The 18963-nt window shown below is 40.8% G+C and overlaps 1 protein-coding gene across 8 annotated transcripts in view; it reads right to left on the minus strand.

Moving 5' to 3' along the window:
- HACE1 (HECT domain and ankyrin repeat containing E3 ubiquitin protein ligase 1) overlaps nucleotides 1–10784 on the minus strand; it is a 107046-nt gene extending 96262 nt beyond the window's left edge. For 4 of the 8 annotated variants that reach the window (XM_072738088.1, XM_072738087.1, XM_072738086.1 and 1 more), the window contains exons 1-4: nucleotides 10519–10784; nucleotides 2656–2710; nucleotides 1446–1535; nucleotides 566–670 (exon numbers count right to left, since the gene is read on the minus strand). In XM_072738088.1, the coding sequence (XP_072594189.1) occupies nucleotides 566–670; nucleotides 1446–1535; nucleotides 2656–2710; nucleotides 10519–10594 (326 nt within the window). In that variant the 5' untranslated portion in view covers nucleotides 10595–10784. The other 4 variants (XM_026005757.2, XM_026005760.2, XM_026005756.2 and 1 more) reach the window with 4 other exon arrangements.
- Nucleotides 10785–18963: the final 8179 nt, after the last annotated feature.

Consider the following 18963-nt stretch of genomic DNA (forward strand, 5'->3'; position numbering starts at 1 on the left):
ATACTTTTATAAGGGGGAAAAATTTACTAAGAAAATTCAAAAGCAAGGGTAGTAAACAAATTATTTATTTAGAAAACCTCATGTTATAATTAAAAGGAAAAATAAGTTTTGGCACTGAAAGGAGTAAGCTACTCTTATTTAGAAAGCTTACTATAGTATAGCTCATTCTCAAAGTTATAAATAAGCTGGGTATAATATATTCACTGTCTTTAATTCCATTAATAAAGTTAACTGAAAAGCAATGTGGAAAATAAGACCAGGAATTAGATGAGGAAAAAAAATGAGCAGGAAAAAGAACATCAAAACAAAGAGGTGACAATGATACTTCTCAGAAACAAAGTATCATTATGATACAAGTAAAACAAACAAGTATATTTTCAAGAAAAAATATTAGTAAACAATTAAATAAATATGATAATTATTTCAAAATTGAATGTAATGACCCACAAATTTCTTCCCAAGGCAAATATTGGTCAAAAAAAATCAACAATCAAGAGTGCCTTGAATACCGTCAGTCATCACTGATAATAACAACTTAAGCTACTCAAGAAGACAAAATATTTACCCATTTCTAGCTGCCAAATGAAGGGGTGTACATCCTGAAATATCTTGATAGTTAGGATTTGCTCCTTTCTTTAATAGCAGGACCAAGCATTCCACCGATCCACAACTAAAACAATATTAAAAAGTTTAGATACATTCAACAAACAGCCATAGTTGAAATACCTTAATTAAAAAAACAAAAAAGCTCTACTAAACATATTATTTTTGAGGTCCATTATTAATCTACAATTTGATTTAACTTCTGTCACAAATAGCATATTCCAAAAAAAAAAAAATAGCATATTCCTCTACTTTCAAGAAGATACATTCTACTATGAAAGCTATGAAGTATTTGAGATGTTCATATAAAGTATTAATACATAAAAAAACAAATAGTACTCTCAATTCTTTGGCTTTACAGAAGCCAAATTTATTATGAAAAATTAATTTTAACATATATCTAAGTCCTGAAAGGAAGTTAGATATCAACTAATTGGTTAAGTACATACTGAGAGATTATGGGTAAAAATCATTCTCACACCTAACTAAAAAATATAAAGCCAATGGCTTCATGTGCAGTTAACATGTAAAATTTCATACTGGTAGGATAAAAGAAAAATTTCAGTGAATGTACCCTTTATTAAGTACATCCAGGAAAGACAAACCTACTGATCTGATCTAGAGCAAGTTAAAACAGTAGATGTGAGACTTGAATCTGATCGTAAAGTTAACAATATCTAGAGAAAGGATGCAAACACAGCACACTATGCTCTCAATAGAATAATGAACCATTCAGCAGTCTGTTCTCATCTATTCCCATACCTCTTGTGGGACAACACTGGCCCAAAGCTTACTGATCACTGTGCTAGACCAGATTTTAATTCAAAAATCTTTCTTCTTACTTTGCTGCAATGTGAAGCAAGCTTCTTTTCACACGTCCAAATGCATAATTGACATCAAACTTTGAATTTGATAGTAGCTCAGAAACAGACCTAAGCCAAAAGAAAATTAATGAGTCGATACATTAAAAAAAGTTTATAAAACATAGAAACTCAAGTCTATCTCCCTTTAGTTACTCTAACCAATGATCCAAAAAGTTCTGTCCCACATCAACCAAAAAACAAAGCACCGTTTTCTGAGCACAGCATGGTAGCCAGCACAGTTTCATCCAAAAAACAACTGCACTGACCTATAAACTGATGTTAAAGGTTTCCTCATCTGCTGATCTATATTATCATCTGCTCTGAAGATACTTAAGTTGGCTTCAGTTCTCCCTAGATTCTTGAGGAACAAAGAGAGTTGGGATGGCTGCTCCCCCTGCAAAAAGTATAGCCTACGTATATTAATTTCGGCCAAATAAGAAAAATCAGATTTAAACATGTTTTAGTTGTATCACACAGGAAGTTTAAAGCAAAAAATTACTTATATTTTAAACTTGTTTCAAAATAGATTCCTTGTCACTTTCTTATTATACCAACTATCCACTGGCTAACTACAGCGGAGCAGCCTGCTAGAAGTATAAACATCTCATCATCCAGCCAGATAACTGTATCGCATATGCACCCTGTAAAAAAAGTGTCCACACTACATCAATAAAAAGAACATCAAAATAGAACATTAGGGAAGTAAGCTGTCCATCAGCCCCAACCTTTTGCAATAAATCATCAATGACCAACAAAATACCTGACTTAATATCTGATAATTCATTAGAAAATCTCTTACCAAAGAATTTTACAATTGATATGGATCTTGGAAAACTTTGGCTTTTATTTCACAGGCAGTAAACTATAAGAGAGGTTAAATAATGTGTCCCAGGACAACATCTGTGTCCAAACTGTGTGTGTGTTTGTGTGTGTATATGTATGTGTACACAACATAGATAAATGTATTTCTCTTGGGTTTTGGTGTTTTGTTTTGTTTTTTGAGGAGCGCTTTTATTCGTTTCTTTTTTTAAAAGTAGGCTCCCTGTGGAGCCTAACACAGGGCTTGAACTCACAACCCGGAGATCAAGATCTGACCTGAAAGCAAGAGTCTGCACACTTAACTGAGCCACCCAGGCACCCCTGTCCTGTATATTTATACAAAGAGTATAAATTCGAAATAGACACTTACCTGTGTTGATCAGCCATAACCATTGGCATTAATGTATAAACAGCAGTTTCATTATCTGAGTAAAAAACAAAACAAAACAAAAACTAAACAAAAAACAGAAAAATAATTTGTCCTATTTTTTCCCAAAGGGTAATACTTAAAACCACCTTAGAGTTTTCCTAATTTCGTATAAAAGATGAGAAGAGGTGGAAGGAGATAAAAGATAGTGCAGGATACCAGAGGTACTGCAAAATTTGCAACAATGCAGAATTTCCTATCCTAATGCTAGGTTGCTTTACATCATCACCAAAGTGCTTTGCTTCCAGATTTGATGGGGAAAATTAGAGGCCTGATATTTTCTGTAGCTTTAACAACAGAAATTTCTTTTACTTCCAGAAAAGTGTTTATCAACTTCATGATTTATCAGGCTTACATGTAGTTTTGGGGAATTTTTACGTATAAGGGCATAATAGATATATATGGTAAAATAATTTTAAAACCTTAAATATACATAGTACTTGCTTCTTGCCAATATTATAACAAAGGAAGTTATTTTACAAACTTTTATGGAACAGCATTAAAGTCTTAGTTTTCCCTGTTACTTTACACTATTAACATTGTAACTTATATCTTTTATAGAATTAATTCACAGATATATGACCTAAAAGAAAAGGTTAAAAGTCAACAATATCTATGATATGAGACTATACTTACGTAAATTCAGCTTTGTTTGGATTTTTTATATGTTACTAATGATCATTTCTCAACTCAATGCATTTTAGAGGTTTATGATCTTTTATAAGTCATTTACAGAGAAGTAACTCTGATACTCAAAACATTAGTGCCAATGCTAAAATTAAAGTTTCAGGAAGAAAAAGAGTATTTGCATAGCATCAAAGTATCTCCCCAAAATACTGACCACAGTGGAGAAACCAGCAGATCACCTTCATCAATTGATAAAGGGTAACATCACCAGATATAATATACACTGATATCATGTAATGTCATGTGGCCTCTGATATGATCCACATAGCACAGAACATCATGAAAAAACATCAGACAAACCCAAATTAAGGGAAATTTCACAAAATGCCCGAGCAGTCCCCTTAAAAAGTCTCAAGGCCATGAAATACAAGAAAAGACTGAAGAACCATTGCAGTTTGGGGAGGGTAAAGAAACAGGGTCAACTAAATGAAACGTGATGTTATCAATTGGATGCTAAAATAGAAAAAGGACATTAGTGAGAAAACTTGTGAGATTCTAATAAAGCCTGTAATGCAGTTAATAGTATTACACCAATGTTAATTCCTTAGTTTTGATAACCGTACTATGGTTATGCAAGATGGGAAAATTATGGGAAGTTGGGAGAAGGATGCATGGGAATTCTGTACTATTTACGCAACTTTTCTGTAAGTCTTAAATTACTTAAAAATAAAAAGTTTTAACAAAAGAAGATAAAAGGGTAATTGTTGGGACGCCTGGGTGGCTCAGTGGTTGAGCATCTGCCTTTGGCCCAGGGCATGATCCTGGGGTTCTGGGATCGAGTCCCACATCGGGCTCCCTGCAGGGAGCCTGCTTCTCCTTTCTCTGCCTGTGTCTCTGCCTTTCTATCTGTGTCTCTCATGAATAAATAAATAAAATATTTAAAAAAAAAAAAGGTAATTGTTATCATTAAAAGAGTCTTAAGACATGATCAACCAAGTATAAGGTGTGGACTTTGGGTACTGATCCAACTGTAAGAGGATGTTTCTGAGAGACAAAAGCTCCGTAGGGAGTGGGTATTTAATGATAATAAAAATTACTGTCATTTGCGTTGGCTCCAACAATAGTATTGTAATTATGTTTGAAAAAAGCAGTTTGCATATTCTGAAATACAAACTGAAGAAATATATACCAGAGAGAAGGAAAAAAGTTATCACCATTTCTTCAAGTTTTTTCATTATTTCACTATTTGTAAGTATATCCATGAAAAGCAATTTAGTCCTAGTCATGACTATATACAAGTTCAGCATGCAGACACAACTCTTTCACTACAAAACAAACAAAAACTACCCCCCAAAAAATCCTAGTCCTAACAGCCCACATGTTTAAATCATTATCTAAAAGGCATTTCTCTAAACACTTTATGTGCATCATCTCTTTTATCCTCACAATCACCTTATAAGGTAGGTACTATTACTATCTCCATTTTATAAATGAAAAAACTGAGCACTAAGTAACAAGCTGCACAATAGTGGCATTAAGTGGTTAAGCTTGAATTCAAATGTGGCTGATCCCAGGGCCCACACAATAAAAATCTTACAGTGCACTACATAAAGTAACCAAAAGGTTTATAATACAATACTTAGTCCTTTATATGCAGTACACTCTAATTTGTTTTATTCTCTTCTATTTTTTTTTTTTAATGCTGACTGCAATAAATTGTTCTCATTAACTACCAGTGAGTCACAGCCAAGAGTTGAAAACTACTGCACTAAGCCTCCCTGGGCATGGCAACATTCTTTATCTCTCAAATGATACACACCTCATTAAACATCTGAACTTCCAAACCATGACAATTTCATTAAGTTGCTCCATAATAAACAAAGTCATAAAAAGGAAGTACCCTTATTTTTAATTTAAACTTATAAATCGAGTTAGTACATAATATTAAATGAGCAAAAGTTTTATAAGGTTCACATGGGTTTTATTTATAGGGTGTTTATTTAGACAAAATTTAGATATAGATCTCCCTTTTTTTAAAGATTTTCTTTATTTATTCATGAGAGACCCAGAGAGAGGCAGAGACATAGGCAGAGGGAGAAGTAGGTTCCCTGCAGGGAGCCTGATGAGGGACTGGATCCCAGGATCCCCAGGATCGGGTCCTGAGCTAAAGGCAGATGCTCAACCGCTGAGCCACCCAGGTGTCCCTAGATCTCACTTTTATATATATATATATATATATATATATGATAGTCACACACAGAGAGAGAGAGGCAGAGACATAGGCAGAGGGAGAAGCAGGCTCCATACACCGGGAGCCCGACGTGGGATTCGATCCCGGGTCTCCAGGATCGCACCCTGGGCCAAAGGCAGGCGCTAAACCACTGTGCCACCCAGGGATCCCTAGATCTCACTTTTTTAAGTCACATATAACTTTGTAAAAACATAGCTCACATACACTAAATGGTATGAGGAAATAAATATAACCATAACTATGATCCTAAAAGGAGACTATTCAGGAAACAGTATATTATGGAAGAACAGAATAAAATTTGTTGTCACCTGCTTCCTTCTCCACACTCAGGAAGACACCTTAAGAACTAGGTATATAACTGAAGTTCTCAGAGTGATAAAAAACGTTTAATCTCTCACTTTTTCAGATTTTCAGTGTTGCCCACTTTTGATTAGTTGATGAAGTTCCAGAACTCTACAACTAAAAGGAAAACTTTAAACAAGGAGCTTTGATTCATTATGTTATATACTATTTTTCTTTAAACCATCAAATGGGAGCAATTTTTTTAAAAAACCCTAATCAGCATTCAAACATACGCTAATATGGGCTCAAGTTCTATTATTTTACAAAACAAGCTACATTTACCGTTAAAATCAGTAACTTAACACTACTTTTTCCACATAATTGACAATATAAACCAATTTTTTAAAATCCCATTAAAAATCACATCCCACAGCAATTCGGCAGTGTGGCAGGATACAAAATCAATGTCCAGAAATCAGTGGCATTTCTATACACTGACAATGAGACTGCAGAAAGAGAAATTAAGGAGTCAATCCCACTCACAATTGCATCCAAAAGCATAAGATACCTAGGAATAAACCTAACCAAAGAAGTAAAGAATCTATACCCTAAAAGCTATAAAACACTTCTGAAAGAAATTGAGGAAGACACAAAGAGATGGAAAAATATTCCATGCTCATGGATTGGCAGAATTAATATTGTGAAAATGTCAATGTTACCCAGGGCAATTTACACATTTAATGCAATCCCTATCAAAATACCATGGACTTTCTTCAAAGAGTTGGAACAAATCACCTTAAGATTTGTGTGGAATCAGAAAAGACCCCGAACAGCCAGGGGAATATTAAGAAAGAAAACCATAGCTGGGGGCATCACAATGCCAGATTTCAGGTTGTACCAGAAAGCTGTGGTCATCAAGACAGTGTGGTTCTGGCACAAAAACAGACACAGAGATCAATGGAACAGAATAGAGAATCCAGAAGTGGACCCTCAACTCTATGGTCAACTAATATTTGACAAAGCAGGAAAAACTATCTACTGAAAAAAGACAGTCTCTTCAATAAATGGTGCTGGGAAAATTGGACATCCACATGCAGAAGAATGAAACTAGAGCATTCTCTTACACCATACACAAAGATAAACCCAAAACGGATGAAAGATCTAAATGTGAGACAAGAATCCATCAGAATCCTAGAGAAGAACACAGGCAACCTGGCCACAGCAACTTCTTGCAAGATACATCTATAAAGGGATCCCTGGGTGGCTCAGTGGTTGAGCGCCTGCCTTCCGCCCAGGGTGTGATCCTGGAGTCCCGGGACTGAGTCCCACATCAGGTTCCCTTGCATGGAGCCTGCTTCTCCCTCTGCTTGTGTCTCTGCCTCTGTCTCTCTCTCTCTGTCTCTCATGAGTAAATAAATAAAATCTTAAAAAAAAAAAAAAGGATACATCTATAAAGGCAAAGGAAACAAAAACAAAAATGAATTATTGGGACTTAATCAAGATAAAAAGCTTCTGCACAGCAAAAGAAACAGCCAACCAAAGAAACACGAATGTGTTCTACCAGAATCCAATTCAGTAAATCAAATCTGAGGTTTAATCCTATGCAACAAAGTTAATTTTAGAATAAAAGCTGATTAAATAACATTCTAATGTGTTCCAATTAGATGATAATCACTGAATTATAACATGGCAAAATAAATATCTCATTATGTTCTAAATTTAGAGAGACCTCAGAACTTCCATGCAGTCTTTAAAATGAAAGCCCAACAAGCTGGAGTTTTATAGCTAGATTTTTTTATAATATATACATACATACTTGAAAGAGCCAATCTCAAAGCATTCAGAAAGAAAGATCCATCAGAATTAGGGACAGGGATGCCTGGGTGGTTCAGTGGTTGAGTGTCAGCCTTTAGCTAAGGGTGTGATCCTGGGGGTCCTAAGATCGAGTCCCACATCGGGCTCCCTGTAGGGAGACTGTGTCTCCCTCTGCCTGTCTCTGCCTCTGTGTGTCTCTCATGAATGAATAAATAAAATCTTAAAAAAAACAAAAAACAAAACTTAGGGACAAAGACAAGATGAGCAAATCCATTATAATGAAAGAAAAACAAAGGGAAGCAAAATGCCACTTTTGCCTAGCAATGTGGGAAAATGTTTCATTTTTATTTACTACTCTAGTTTCTGGAGACTCTCAAGACTGTTGGTGGAACTTTCTAATAAGTAGAGAGGCCGATACTCAGAGCTTTAAAAATGTTGACATAATTAGATCTGTAATTTTTCTTCCACTTATGAATCCTAAAGAAAAACTTAGAAGACTAAGTCTTAAAAACTACAAAGCTGCTCCTCATAAAATTATCCAAAAAAAAAAAAAAAAAAAATCAAATCCAGTATTTGTTACATTATCGTATGAAATGCTGCAGGGTCATCTGGCATATTTAAAGATGTTTTTTTAAAAGTGATGGTTTTCTGGGCAGCCCCGGTGGCTCCGCGGTTTAGCGGGTGCCTTCAGCCCAGGGTGTGACCCTCCCTGGAGACCAGGGATCGAGTCCCACATGGGGCTCCCTGCATGGAGCCTGCTTCTCCCTCTGCCTGTGTCTTTGCCTCTCTCTCTCTCTCTCCTCTGTTTCTCCTGAAAAAATAAATAAAATCTTTAAAAAAATAAAAAAGTGATGTTTTCTAAAAGCAAAATAAAAAACTATATGCAGTATGATCTTAATTTGGTAGACAAAGAGAAAAAATAGACATAAAATACTAACACCTGTCTATTACTGAATGATAGAATAACAGATTTCTAAATTTTTATTTCTTCCTGAAATTTTCTACAATGAAAATATATATTTTTAGGACCAGGAAACATTATCAAAGTCTTCTAAATCATATTTGTGTAAAAAATAGTGGGATTTAAACTAAGCAACACAACTGCCAAGTCAATGAAACTGCATCCTGTGGTCTTCACCAACCTACACCCATAATTTGTGGAAAACGAGTGAGGCCAGCACGCACCAAACGGACTCAAACGTAAAAACTGCAAAGAAAATATTGAAAGCAGACGTTCAAGCTGCAAGTTCAGTTACTAAAATCACTATTTTCGGTCAACTACTTCACACCAGCAAAGCACCAAGGAGAAAATCACTTTTCAGAAAGTCACACAAACCATCCCTGTTCTTAATCCAAAGTAGAGACCAGGGGGTAAATTTTTCATGAAAATTATCCCCAAAGTTCCCAGTCCCACATTTATTTGATGACTCTCTCCCAAGGCCTCCTATAACCTGCAAATCACCTCTCCAGCGGCAGTTCAAAGAAAGTTTTGAAGAATGAAGGGCAGACGGTTTAGCGCCGCCTTGGGCCCGGGGCGTGATCCTGGAGACCCAGGATCGAGTCCCGCATGGAGCCTGCTTCTCCCTCTGCCTGCGTCTCTGCGTCTCTTTGTGTCTCTCACAGAATAAATAAAATCTTTAAAAAAAAAAAAAAAAGAAAGAAAGAAAGAAAGATACACTAACACAATGTATTTAAAAAAAAAAAAAAATCACCAGCCATAACCCGCGAACCCTTCTCTCACTGGGCCTACAGAACCAAAGGGCAGCACCGCCGTCTCCCGCCGCCACTCACACGGGGGATTTCGTGAGGCTGCGAACAAAAACGGCTTCCTCACCTCCTTTTAGAGCTAGTGCCTTCTCTCACCTGTTCTAAACAAACCCTGGCACGATGGACTATAATTCCTCAGCTACAGGGATCATGCCCTGCTCCTCTTTGTGGAAGGTCCCCAACCTGCACTTCCGTCTGACGAATCCATGAGGCACGAAGGCAGGCAGGCACCGTTTCAAGGCGTGTATGCGCGCACACACACACACCCCAGTACGGACGAGTACATACCTGACACCCTTTTAATTGATCTACTCATTGTCAAAATACCAGGACACGGGGACCCGGGGTGGCTCCGCGGTTGAGCGCCTCCCTTCGGCTCAGGTCGTGACCCCGGAGACCCGGGATCGAGTCCCGCGTCGGGCTCCCTGCGCGGAGCCTGCTCCTCCCTCCGCCTGTGTCTCTGCCTCTCTCTCTCTCTCTCTCTCTCTCTGTGTCTCTCATGAAGAAATAAATAAAATCCTTAAAGACGTAATAAAATAAACATTTCTTTGGGCAGCCCGGGTGGCCCAGCGGTTGAGCGTCTGCCTTCAGCTCGGGGCGTGACCCGGGAGACCGGGGATCGAGTCCCACGTCGGGCTCCCTGCGCGGAGCCTGCTTCTCCCTCTGCCTGTCTCTGTGTCTCTCATGAATAAATAAATAAAATTTAAAAATATATATATATCAAAACACAATAATGCTCTGCATTTCCGAAAAGAAAAGAAAGGCTTAATTCCCGCTCTGCAGCTTAAAGTTTAAAAAAAAAAAAAAATGTGTTTCGGTGACCGTCCGGACCCCGAGCTAGCGACGACCGTCCAGCGCCCCGCAGCCGCGCGTTCCCCGACCCCGGGTCCCGGCCACCCGACCGGTATCCGTCGTGTCCCTTTGCCAAGCCGCACGGCGACCGCGGGGAGACGCTTCTCCGGCCCGCAGGCCCGCAGGCCCGGAACCGCCGCGGGCTCCCCCCAGGACACGGAAGGCGCGCGTCCCCCGCGCGGGGCAGCCGCCCCCGCCCCCGCCCCGCTCACCGTCCGGCAGCTCCACGGTGCGCGCGCGGCGCAGCGAGCGCGTCAGGCGGTTGAGCTGCTCCATCGCTCTCTCCATCCTCGGCGCGCCCTCCGCGCCCACCCCGCCGCGCCGGCGGCCTCCGCGCCCAGCGCCCTACATCCCGCCCCGGGCCGGCTCGGCGGCCGGAGGCACGGGCTCGCCCCGCCTAACGGGGGGAGGGCGCGGAGGGCCGGGGGCTGCCGGACCGACCACTGACGGGCCACTCGCCGCCGCCGCCGCCCGCGCGCTTCCTGCCGCCGCCGCCGCCGCCGCTTCCCTCCCGGCTTCGCACGGCCTTCTGGGAACTGTAGTTCAGAGCCCGCCGACCCGCGCGCCGGAGGCGGAGCCACGCTGGGTGCGCGGACGCCGGGGAGAGAGCGGAGCGCGGAGCGCGGGAGGCGAGGCCGGGGCCCCGCGAGCCCCCGAGTTCCAGGCGGGGCTCGCTGTGCCCTCCAGGGCTGCAGACGAGCAGCTTCCTCCAGTTCTCTCCCCCTCCCGTACCGCCGATTGGGCTTTTGCGCAGTTGTTCTTCGAATCCATCCTTCCCCTTCCCCATCCTAGGCGGGTGCATTGGTTTTCCAGATGCATAAACTATCCAAAGAGCTTATTCTCGTGCATCAAACTTAAGATTAAACTCAAACAAACGCAAAGCTTCGTGAGGGCAAAGCACCACTCTATCTCGTGTCTTGGACTCCCATGCTTATCACCTGACACACAGAAGACGACACTTTAAGGAAGATCTAGATGATGACATCCTGAAAGAGAATTGTGGTTTCTTTGCTACAGTGCTGAAGTGTCAAAGTGATGGCAGATCCCGGTGGGGAATGCAGACTTTGACTTTGTGAGTTGGGAAGAAAGAAAGAGAGAAAGAGAAAGAAAAGAAAGAAAGAACGAAAGAAAGAAGGAAAGAAAGAAAGAAAGAAAGAAAGAAAAGAAAGAAAGAAAAGAAGGAAGAGATAAAAAGAAAGAAAGAAAAAAGAAAGTGAAAGAAAGAGAAAAAGGAAAGAAAAAGAAAAAAAGGAAAGAAAAAAGAAAGACAAAAAGAAAAATGAAAAAGAGAAAAAGAAAGTTGACAGTACCAAGGGTGGAAGAAATGACTTATGAGGAAATCAGTGGGGGAAAATCATATTTGTCAGCTCTGCACAGAACTTGAGCACAAGCCAAGGGAAAAACAGAAATTTGAGCAGCTGAAACATGAAAGAATCCAATCCAGGTAAATACAAACCCGGCTACGCCTCTAACAGTGAAACGTTGAGGGAGGGATTTTCTTGGATGCTGAAGCAATAAAGAAGCAAACAGCATGGACTTTCTCACCTTCTTCAAAGAAGCAAAGCTGTTCCAAGAAAGAAAGGGAAGGAAGGGAAGGAAGGAGGAAGGAAGGAAGGAAGGAAGGGGCAAAGCTGTTCCTGCAATAAAGGGGCAGTTGTGTGCTGATGATGTATGTTGACTGACTGAGAGCAGTAAAGAGTCTCACCTGCCCATCCAGAATATGCTGGGGCACATGGTAGCTGCATGGTGTTCCCTGCCAATACCAACCTAAATCAGCTTCAGTCTAGACTGCAACTGTTAGGCACTTTTGTCAGGAGTGCAACAGGCTCAGGGCAGACCTTCTAACTAGTTGGTTCAGATGAGACCTAAACCAGTCTAACAACAGGATTGAGGGACGCCTGGGTGGCTCAGAGGTTGAGCGTCTGCCTTTGGCTCAGGGCGTGATCCCAGTTCTGGGATCAAGTCCCACATCGGGCTTCCTGCATGGAGCCTGCTTCTCCCTCTGCCTGTGTCTCTGCCTTTCTCTGTGTGTGTCTCATGAATAAATAAATAAAATCTTTAAAAAATAATAACAACAGGATTGGGAGGCCAAAGTTCCAAAGGAATCCCAAATGCTACAGCCCAGCCTGGGTCATACCCAACCCTTTGCAACCTGGCTTCAACTGGAAATGCTTCAGCCTTTCTCTTCCTCCATTCAGGTCAAGACCACTACTGTAGAGAAGTTAACATCTCTGTCCCTGTTAGCACTACCACTCCCGAAGCTGTTAGTGCATACAAATTACTTCCAGCGTCCTGTGAGCACCAAGCCTGAACGTCTGAGTACAGAGGCAGGATTGCCCAGCAGCCTCCATAGTGGGCATTGCTCCCTATGCCGGTCACTGTTCACCACAGGAGCAGAAGATACTGGAAGAACGCTGCTATAGGGACACCTGAGTGGCTCAGTGGTTGAGCGTCTGCCTTTGGCTCAGGTTGTAATCCCAGGTTCCTGGGATCAAGTCCTGTGTCAAGCTCCCTGCATGGAGCCTGCTTCTCCCTCTGTGTCTTTATCTCTCTCTGTGTCTCCCATGAATAAATAAAATCTTTCAAAAAAAAATGTTGCTATGGATTATCAGGTCTAAATTCTGCAACATGATACAGAGTCTCGGCTCCAAGGTGTATGAAGCTACATTCCTATTACAAGCTTATCACCTCCTGTCCAATAGAATTTTCTACAAAGATAGAAATGTTCAGGGCACCCGGATGGCTCAGTTGGTTAAGCATCAGACTCTTGATTTTGCCTCAGGTCATGATCTCAGGGTTGTGGGATGGAGCCCTATGTGGGGCTCTGCACTGGGCATGGTGACTGCTTAAGATTTTCTCACTTCTCCATCTACCTTTCTGCACCCTCCTCCTTCTCTAAGTAAATAAATAAATAGGCAGATTTTTCTGTGGCCCCATTTTAGCTTTCTTTTTTTCTACTTCTGAATATTTTTTTCTACCTGGAAGTTGGTTCTAATGGAGATACCAAAGCTTAAGTTTCTCCATTTGAAAGAAGAAAACTATCAATTTGACAAAAAGCAGGAAGAGAGCAGGGGGTGGAAAAAGTAAAGAACAAGGAACATCATTGTAAAAACAAAACACAAACATAGGAAAGTAGGAATCAGTCCAAATACATCCATGGCCATAGTCACAGAAAATAAAAAGAGGAAACTTAATGGTTAAAAAAACAGAAGTCTTAGATTGAATAAACATGTAAAACAAAATAACTATTTGCTATTTCTAAAAGACCACCATTCACAGGAGACCACCATGCCAAGAGAAAAATGGGAAAAAAGACATACCAAATAAATTTTAAAGAACCAATATTGTTATATATTAGCCCGGGTGCTCCAGAGAAGCAGAATCAAAAAACTGTGTGTGCATTTATAGAGATTATTACACAATATTGGCACCTGTGATTATGGAAGCTGTCCAGCTGAAAATCTGCAGTGTGGACAAGGGGGCTGGACACCCACTAGAGCAGATGGTGCAGATCAAGTCTGAAAGGAGTCTGCCAAAGAATTCCCTCTTGCCAGTCTTTTCATTCTTTTCAGGCCTGCAAGAGATTGGATGAAATCCACTCACATTATGAAGGGCAATCTGCTTTATTCAGAGTTTACTGATTTAAGTTTACATCTCATCCAAAAAATCCTCCAAATGGACACATAAAAGGAACTATCTACCAACACATTTAAGATTAGCAAAATAAACTTTATAGCAAAAAACATTAGAGTCAAAGAGAAGAATCACCAATAGTTTGTAATAGTCTATACCTGACAACAGAGACTAAAAATAAATCTACATTTGACAGAATTACAAAAAAGAGTTCTACCACAAACAGAATTTTCAGAAGATTTATTTATTTATTTGAGGGGGGGAGCAGAGGGAGAGAGAGAGAGAGAGAGAGAGAATCTCAAGCGGACTCCCTGCCAAGCGCAGAGCCTGACACGGGACTCCATCCCATGACCCTGAGATCATGACCTGAGCCAAAAATCAGGAGTCAGACACTCACTCAAGCACCCTCTTTTAAAAATTAAGTTAAATTAAAAAGATTTATTTATTCATTTATTTGGGATGGGGGACAGCAAGAGGAGGAGAGAGGATTGTAAGCAGACTCCCCAAACAGTAGATGTTTAATACCCTTCTCTCTGAAACTGATAGAGATGGAAGGAAAAGATACGTAAGGAGATACAAGATTCAGAACATCGAAATACAAGCCTCATCAAGGGCATGTGTGAAAGCTTCACCCCCCTAACATAGAATACACATTCTTTTATTTATTTATTTACTTTAAGATTTTATTTATTCATGAGAGACACAGAGAGAGGCAGAAACACAGGCAGAGGGAGAAGCAGGCTCCATGCAGGGAGCCTGACGTGGGACTCGATCCAGAGACTCCAGGATCATGCCCTGGGCCGAAGGCAGGCGCCAAACCAATAAGCCACCCAGGGGTCCCCAACACATTCTTTAAAAGTATATGAGTTACATAGAAAAACACAAAGGGCAGTAGTGCTTGTCTTCCAAACAGTATCAGGCAGGAGACAACTAATGATACCATGAGAGAAGCCGGGGTGTTAGGGATTTAATAACTTCTTTTTGTAGTTAAGGTTTTGGTGTTCCCGGGCAGTGCCATTTCCCATCCACCTTCCACACCCTGGCCCCCTCAGCATTGTCACGGGACCTGAAATGTAACACGTGCCTTTCCCCTGTTGTCTCCTTCACTCCTGCCCCTCTCCCATGAGCTCTGATGAAAAATTGTTGACTGTAGCTTTGGAAGTTGAGAACTGAACCATTTCAGTTCCAGGAAATAAAACCCACTGATAAAACAAACAAACAAAAAAAGGGTATAGTGGGAACCCCAAGGAATGAAGTGGACAGAGGCAGGATCAAAGGAAAACGAAGCAAGGTTGGGGTGGGCGGTGGCGGTCAAGGGATGCAGGGGACATAGGAACTAGAAAACATAAACTCTGGAGCTGAGCCACAAGAAGCAGCGACAGGTTTCATTAAACCATACTCTCTCATTCAGTATACAAGAAACTGAATCTTTATTTTTAAAGATTTTATCTGTTTGAGAGAGAGAGAGAGAGAGAGAGAGAGAGAGCATGAGCAGGGGGGAGGGTCAGAAGAAGAGGGAGAAGCACACTGCTTGTCAAGCAAGGAGAACTGATGGAGGGCTTGATTCCAGAACTCTGGGATCATGACCTGAGCCAAAGGGAGATGCTTAACCAACTGAGCCACCTGGTGCCCCTACAAGAAATAGAATTCTTAAATTAAAATTCAGGATCTGAGTCCGCTTCTCCCTCTCCCTGTGGACCTCCCCACTGCTCATGTGTGTGCTCGCTCGCTCTCTTTTGCTCTAAAATGAATAAGTGAAAAATCTTTCAAAAAAAAGGTTTAGGATCCCCCACTTGCCAAATGGGATTTCACTACTTCAGAATATTGAAGCCATTATTATACCTGCAAAAACCTTTCTGGATCCTGCATCTACTACCACTCAGGTGTTCAGTATCCTGTCATCTATATCATGTGTGGATTTGACAAACTCTCCAGAGATTTAAGTCAAATAAAAGCACAGATATAACAGGAGGCCAAAGAAAAAGATTATTAGAATTGCCACTTAAGACTTTTCCTAGATTATCTTTGATTCATTAATGGGCTCTTTTGGGGAGAATGTTTCATCATTTATGAATACATCTAATTGTCCATCTATTAAAGGCCATGTAGAAATGGTTGTGCACCTTTTGGCCCTGTGAAGAGGCCTGTGTGGTAAGGAACTGAGGCCAGCCTTGAGCCAGTGAGGCACTGAATCCTGCCAGCAATGACATGAGTGAGCTCAGAAGCAGATCTCCTCCAGTCAAGCTTTCAGATGACCACAGCCCTGGTTGACACCTTGCAGCTTTGTGAAAGACTCTGAAGCAGAGGACTCATCTAAGCTCTACCCTGACTCCTGACCTAGAGAAGCCGAGATGATAAATGTTGTTTTAAGCCATTAAAAAAAATTGTGCACATTTTAATCCATTCATTTCACCTTTGGGAAGATAGCCCAAAGAAATCATCTAAAATAAAGACAAGGATTTAAAAGTAAATATATTCTGCGGTGCCTGGGTGACTCAGTTAGTTAAGCATCTGCCTTTGGCTCAGGTCATGATCTCAGGGTCCTGGAATCGAGCCCTGCATTGGGCTCAGCAGAGTCTGCTTGTCTCCCTCTTGCTCTCCCTCTGTCCCTCCTCCTGCTCATGCTGTCTCTCTCTCTCTCAAATAAATAAACTCTTTAAAATTTTTTAATTAAAAATATATATATTTTTAAAGATTTTATTTATTTATTCATGAGAGACACACAAAGAGAGAGAGAGGCACAGACACAGGCAGAGGGAGAAGCAGGCTCCATGCAGGGAGCCCAACGTGGGACTCAATCCTGGGTCTCCAGGATCACACCGTGGACTGAAGGTGGCACTAAACCTCTGAGCCACCAGGGCTGCCCCAAAATAAATATATTAATTTGTTCATTCAGAAGTATGTTTCGAGTACCTCCCATGATCCAAGCACTATACTATATATCTTAAATAATATTTTTCAAATAATTACACTTATGAATATATCATTATAAATAGAGATAAATGCTCTGAAAGAAAGGAAAACCATTCTGTGACAGACTGAGAACATTTAGAAAGGCTTTCCCAAGAAACAGACTTTTAATCTAAGAATCAAAAGATCAATAGGGAAAAAAAAGATGAATAGAAGATACCTACACATAGGAGAAAGGGTGAGGAGGAAAATTCTGAATAGAGAGAAAGGTATTTGCAAAGATCTTGTGGTGTGTGGAATGTTTAAGAAACATAAAGAAAGTCTTTCAGTTATGTCACTAAAAGCTAAGGAGTAAAAGGGAGTACCCTGTGAGATGAAACAGTTTCCAGCAGTGGAAAGGAATTAAAGAATTAGAAGCTCGTGGGAATAATATGATCAGATCCTTCTTCAAAAGGAAAAAATAAAAACTCTCCTCCCAAAGTATGAAGAATGAATTGGATTCATGGTAGAGTACATAAGGAAAGACTGGTTAGGGGTACTAGTTAGTCTAAGTGAGAGATGATTGTCTTTTGAACTAGCATAATGACTCTGTAAGTAGAGAGAACAGACTGGATTGAGAAATATTTTGCTGATAAAATCAATAACTGATGATGGATTGGTATGGAAAATATGAGAAAGGTGGATCATGCAACTGCGTAATTGACAGTATCATTGCCTGGAACAGAAAACACAAGGACAGAAGCAAGTTTAGAAGAGTAGATCATGGGACGCTCTCGAGTGGCTCAGAGGTTGAGCGCCTGCCTTTGGCTGAGGGCGTGATCCCGGATTCCTGGGTTCGAGTCCCACATCAGGCTCCCTGCATGGAGCCTGCTTCTCCCTCTGCCTGTGTCTCTGCCTCTTTCTCTCTGTCTCTCATGAATAAGTAAATAAAAATTTAAAAAAGAAAAAAGAGTAGATCATGTCATGAGAGTCTGAAGTAGCTCTGAGGTAGTGAAGTGGGGATATCAGGTAGATATGTGAACACATAGCTATTCTGAGCTAGAGATAAATACTTGGAGATGTCATTGTATAGATGGTGTTTGAAACCCAATATAAGAGTATAAAGTAGAGGGATCCCTGGGTGGCGCAGTGGTTTAGCGCCTGCCTTTGGCCCAGGGCGCGATCCTGGAGACCCGGGATCGAATCCCACGTCGGGCTCCCGGTGAATGGAGCCTGCTTCTCCCTCTGCCTGTGTCTCTGCCTCTCTCTCTCTCTGTGTGACTATCATAAATAAATAAAAATTTTTAAAAAAGACTATAAAGTAGAAAAGAAAAAGAGTATAAAATAGAAAACTAGAGTTAACTTATCCAAGACTGATCCCTGCAGGCTGACTTCCCAGAGGGGAGGCAATCTTCCTGAAAAGCTCGATGGAAACTGGATAAATCTGAGCGGTAAAGGTAGTGTATTCCAACAGAATATCGAGGTATTGGATCAGGGTGTGCAGGAGTGAAGAGTAAGAGAGAGGTAGCTGGAGTGGGATGTGGGGTTAAGAGAAGGTTTTTCTGTTTTGTATTTTCAAGTAATCAAATAATTGAAGATTTTTTTATGTTTTTTAAAAGATTTTATTTATTTATTTATTCATGAGAGACACAGAAAGAGAGGCAGAGACACAGGCAGACGGAGAAGCAGGCTCCATGGAGAGAGCCCGACATGGGACTTGATTCCGGGTCTCCAGGACCACGCCCTGGGTCGAAGATGGGCACTAAACCGCTGAGCCACCCCGGTGTCCCTGAAGATGTTTTTAAATGCTCTGCTTGAAACTAATAGAATAATCCAGAAAATAAAGGAAAGTCTTAGTCCATTCAGGCTGCTATAACAAAAATCTCAGAGAGTGGGTGATTTAAACAACAAACATTTGTTTCTCAGTTCAGGAGACAGGAAGGTCAAATCAGGGTACCAGCATGGTGGGATTCTGATGATGCCTTCTTCCAGGTTGCAAACTGCTGTTTCCTTGTACCCTCACACAGCAGAAAGAGCGAGAGAGCTCTGTGAAGCTTCTTTCTTAAGGACACTAATCCCATTTACAAAGCTTCATCCATATGACTTAATCACCTCCCAAAGACCCCACTTCCTTG

This window comes from Vulpes vulpes, chromosome 1, assembly GCF_048418805.1.
Source record: "Vulpes vulpes isolate BD-2025 chromosome 1, VulVul3, whole genome shotgun sequence".
Lineage (NCBI taxonomy): Eukaryota > Metazoa > Chordata > Mammalia > Carnivora > Canidae > Vulpes > Vulpes vulpes.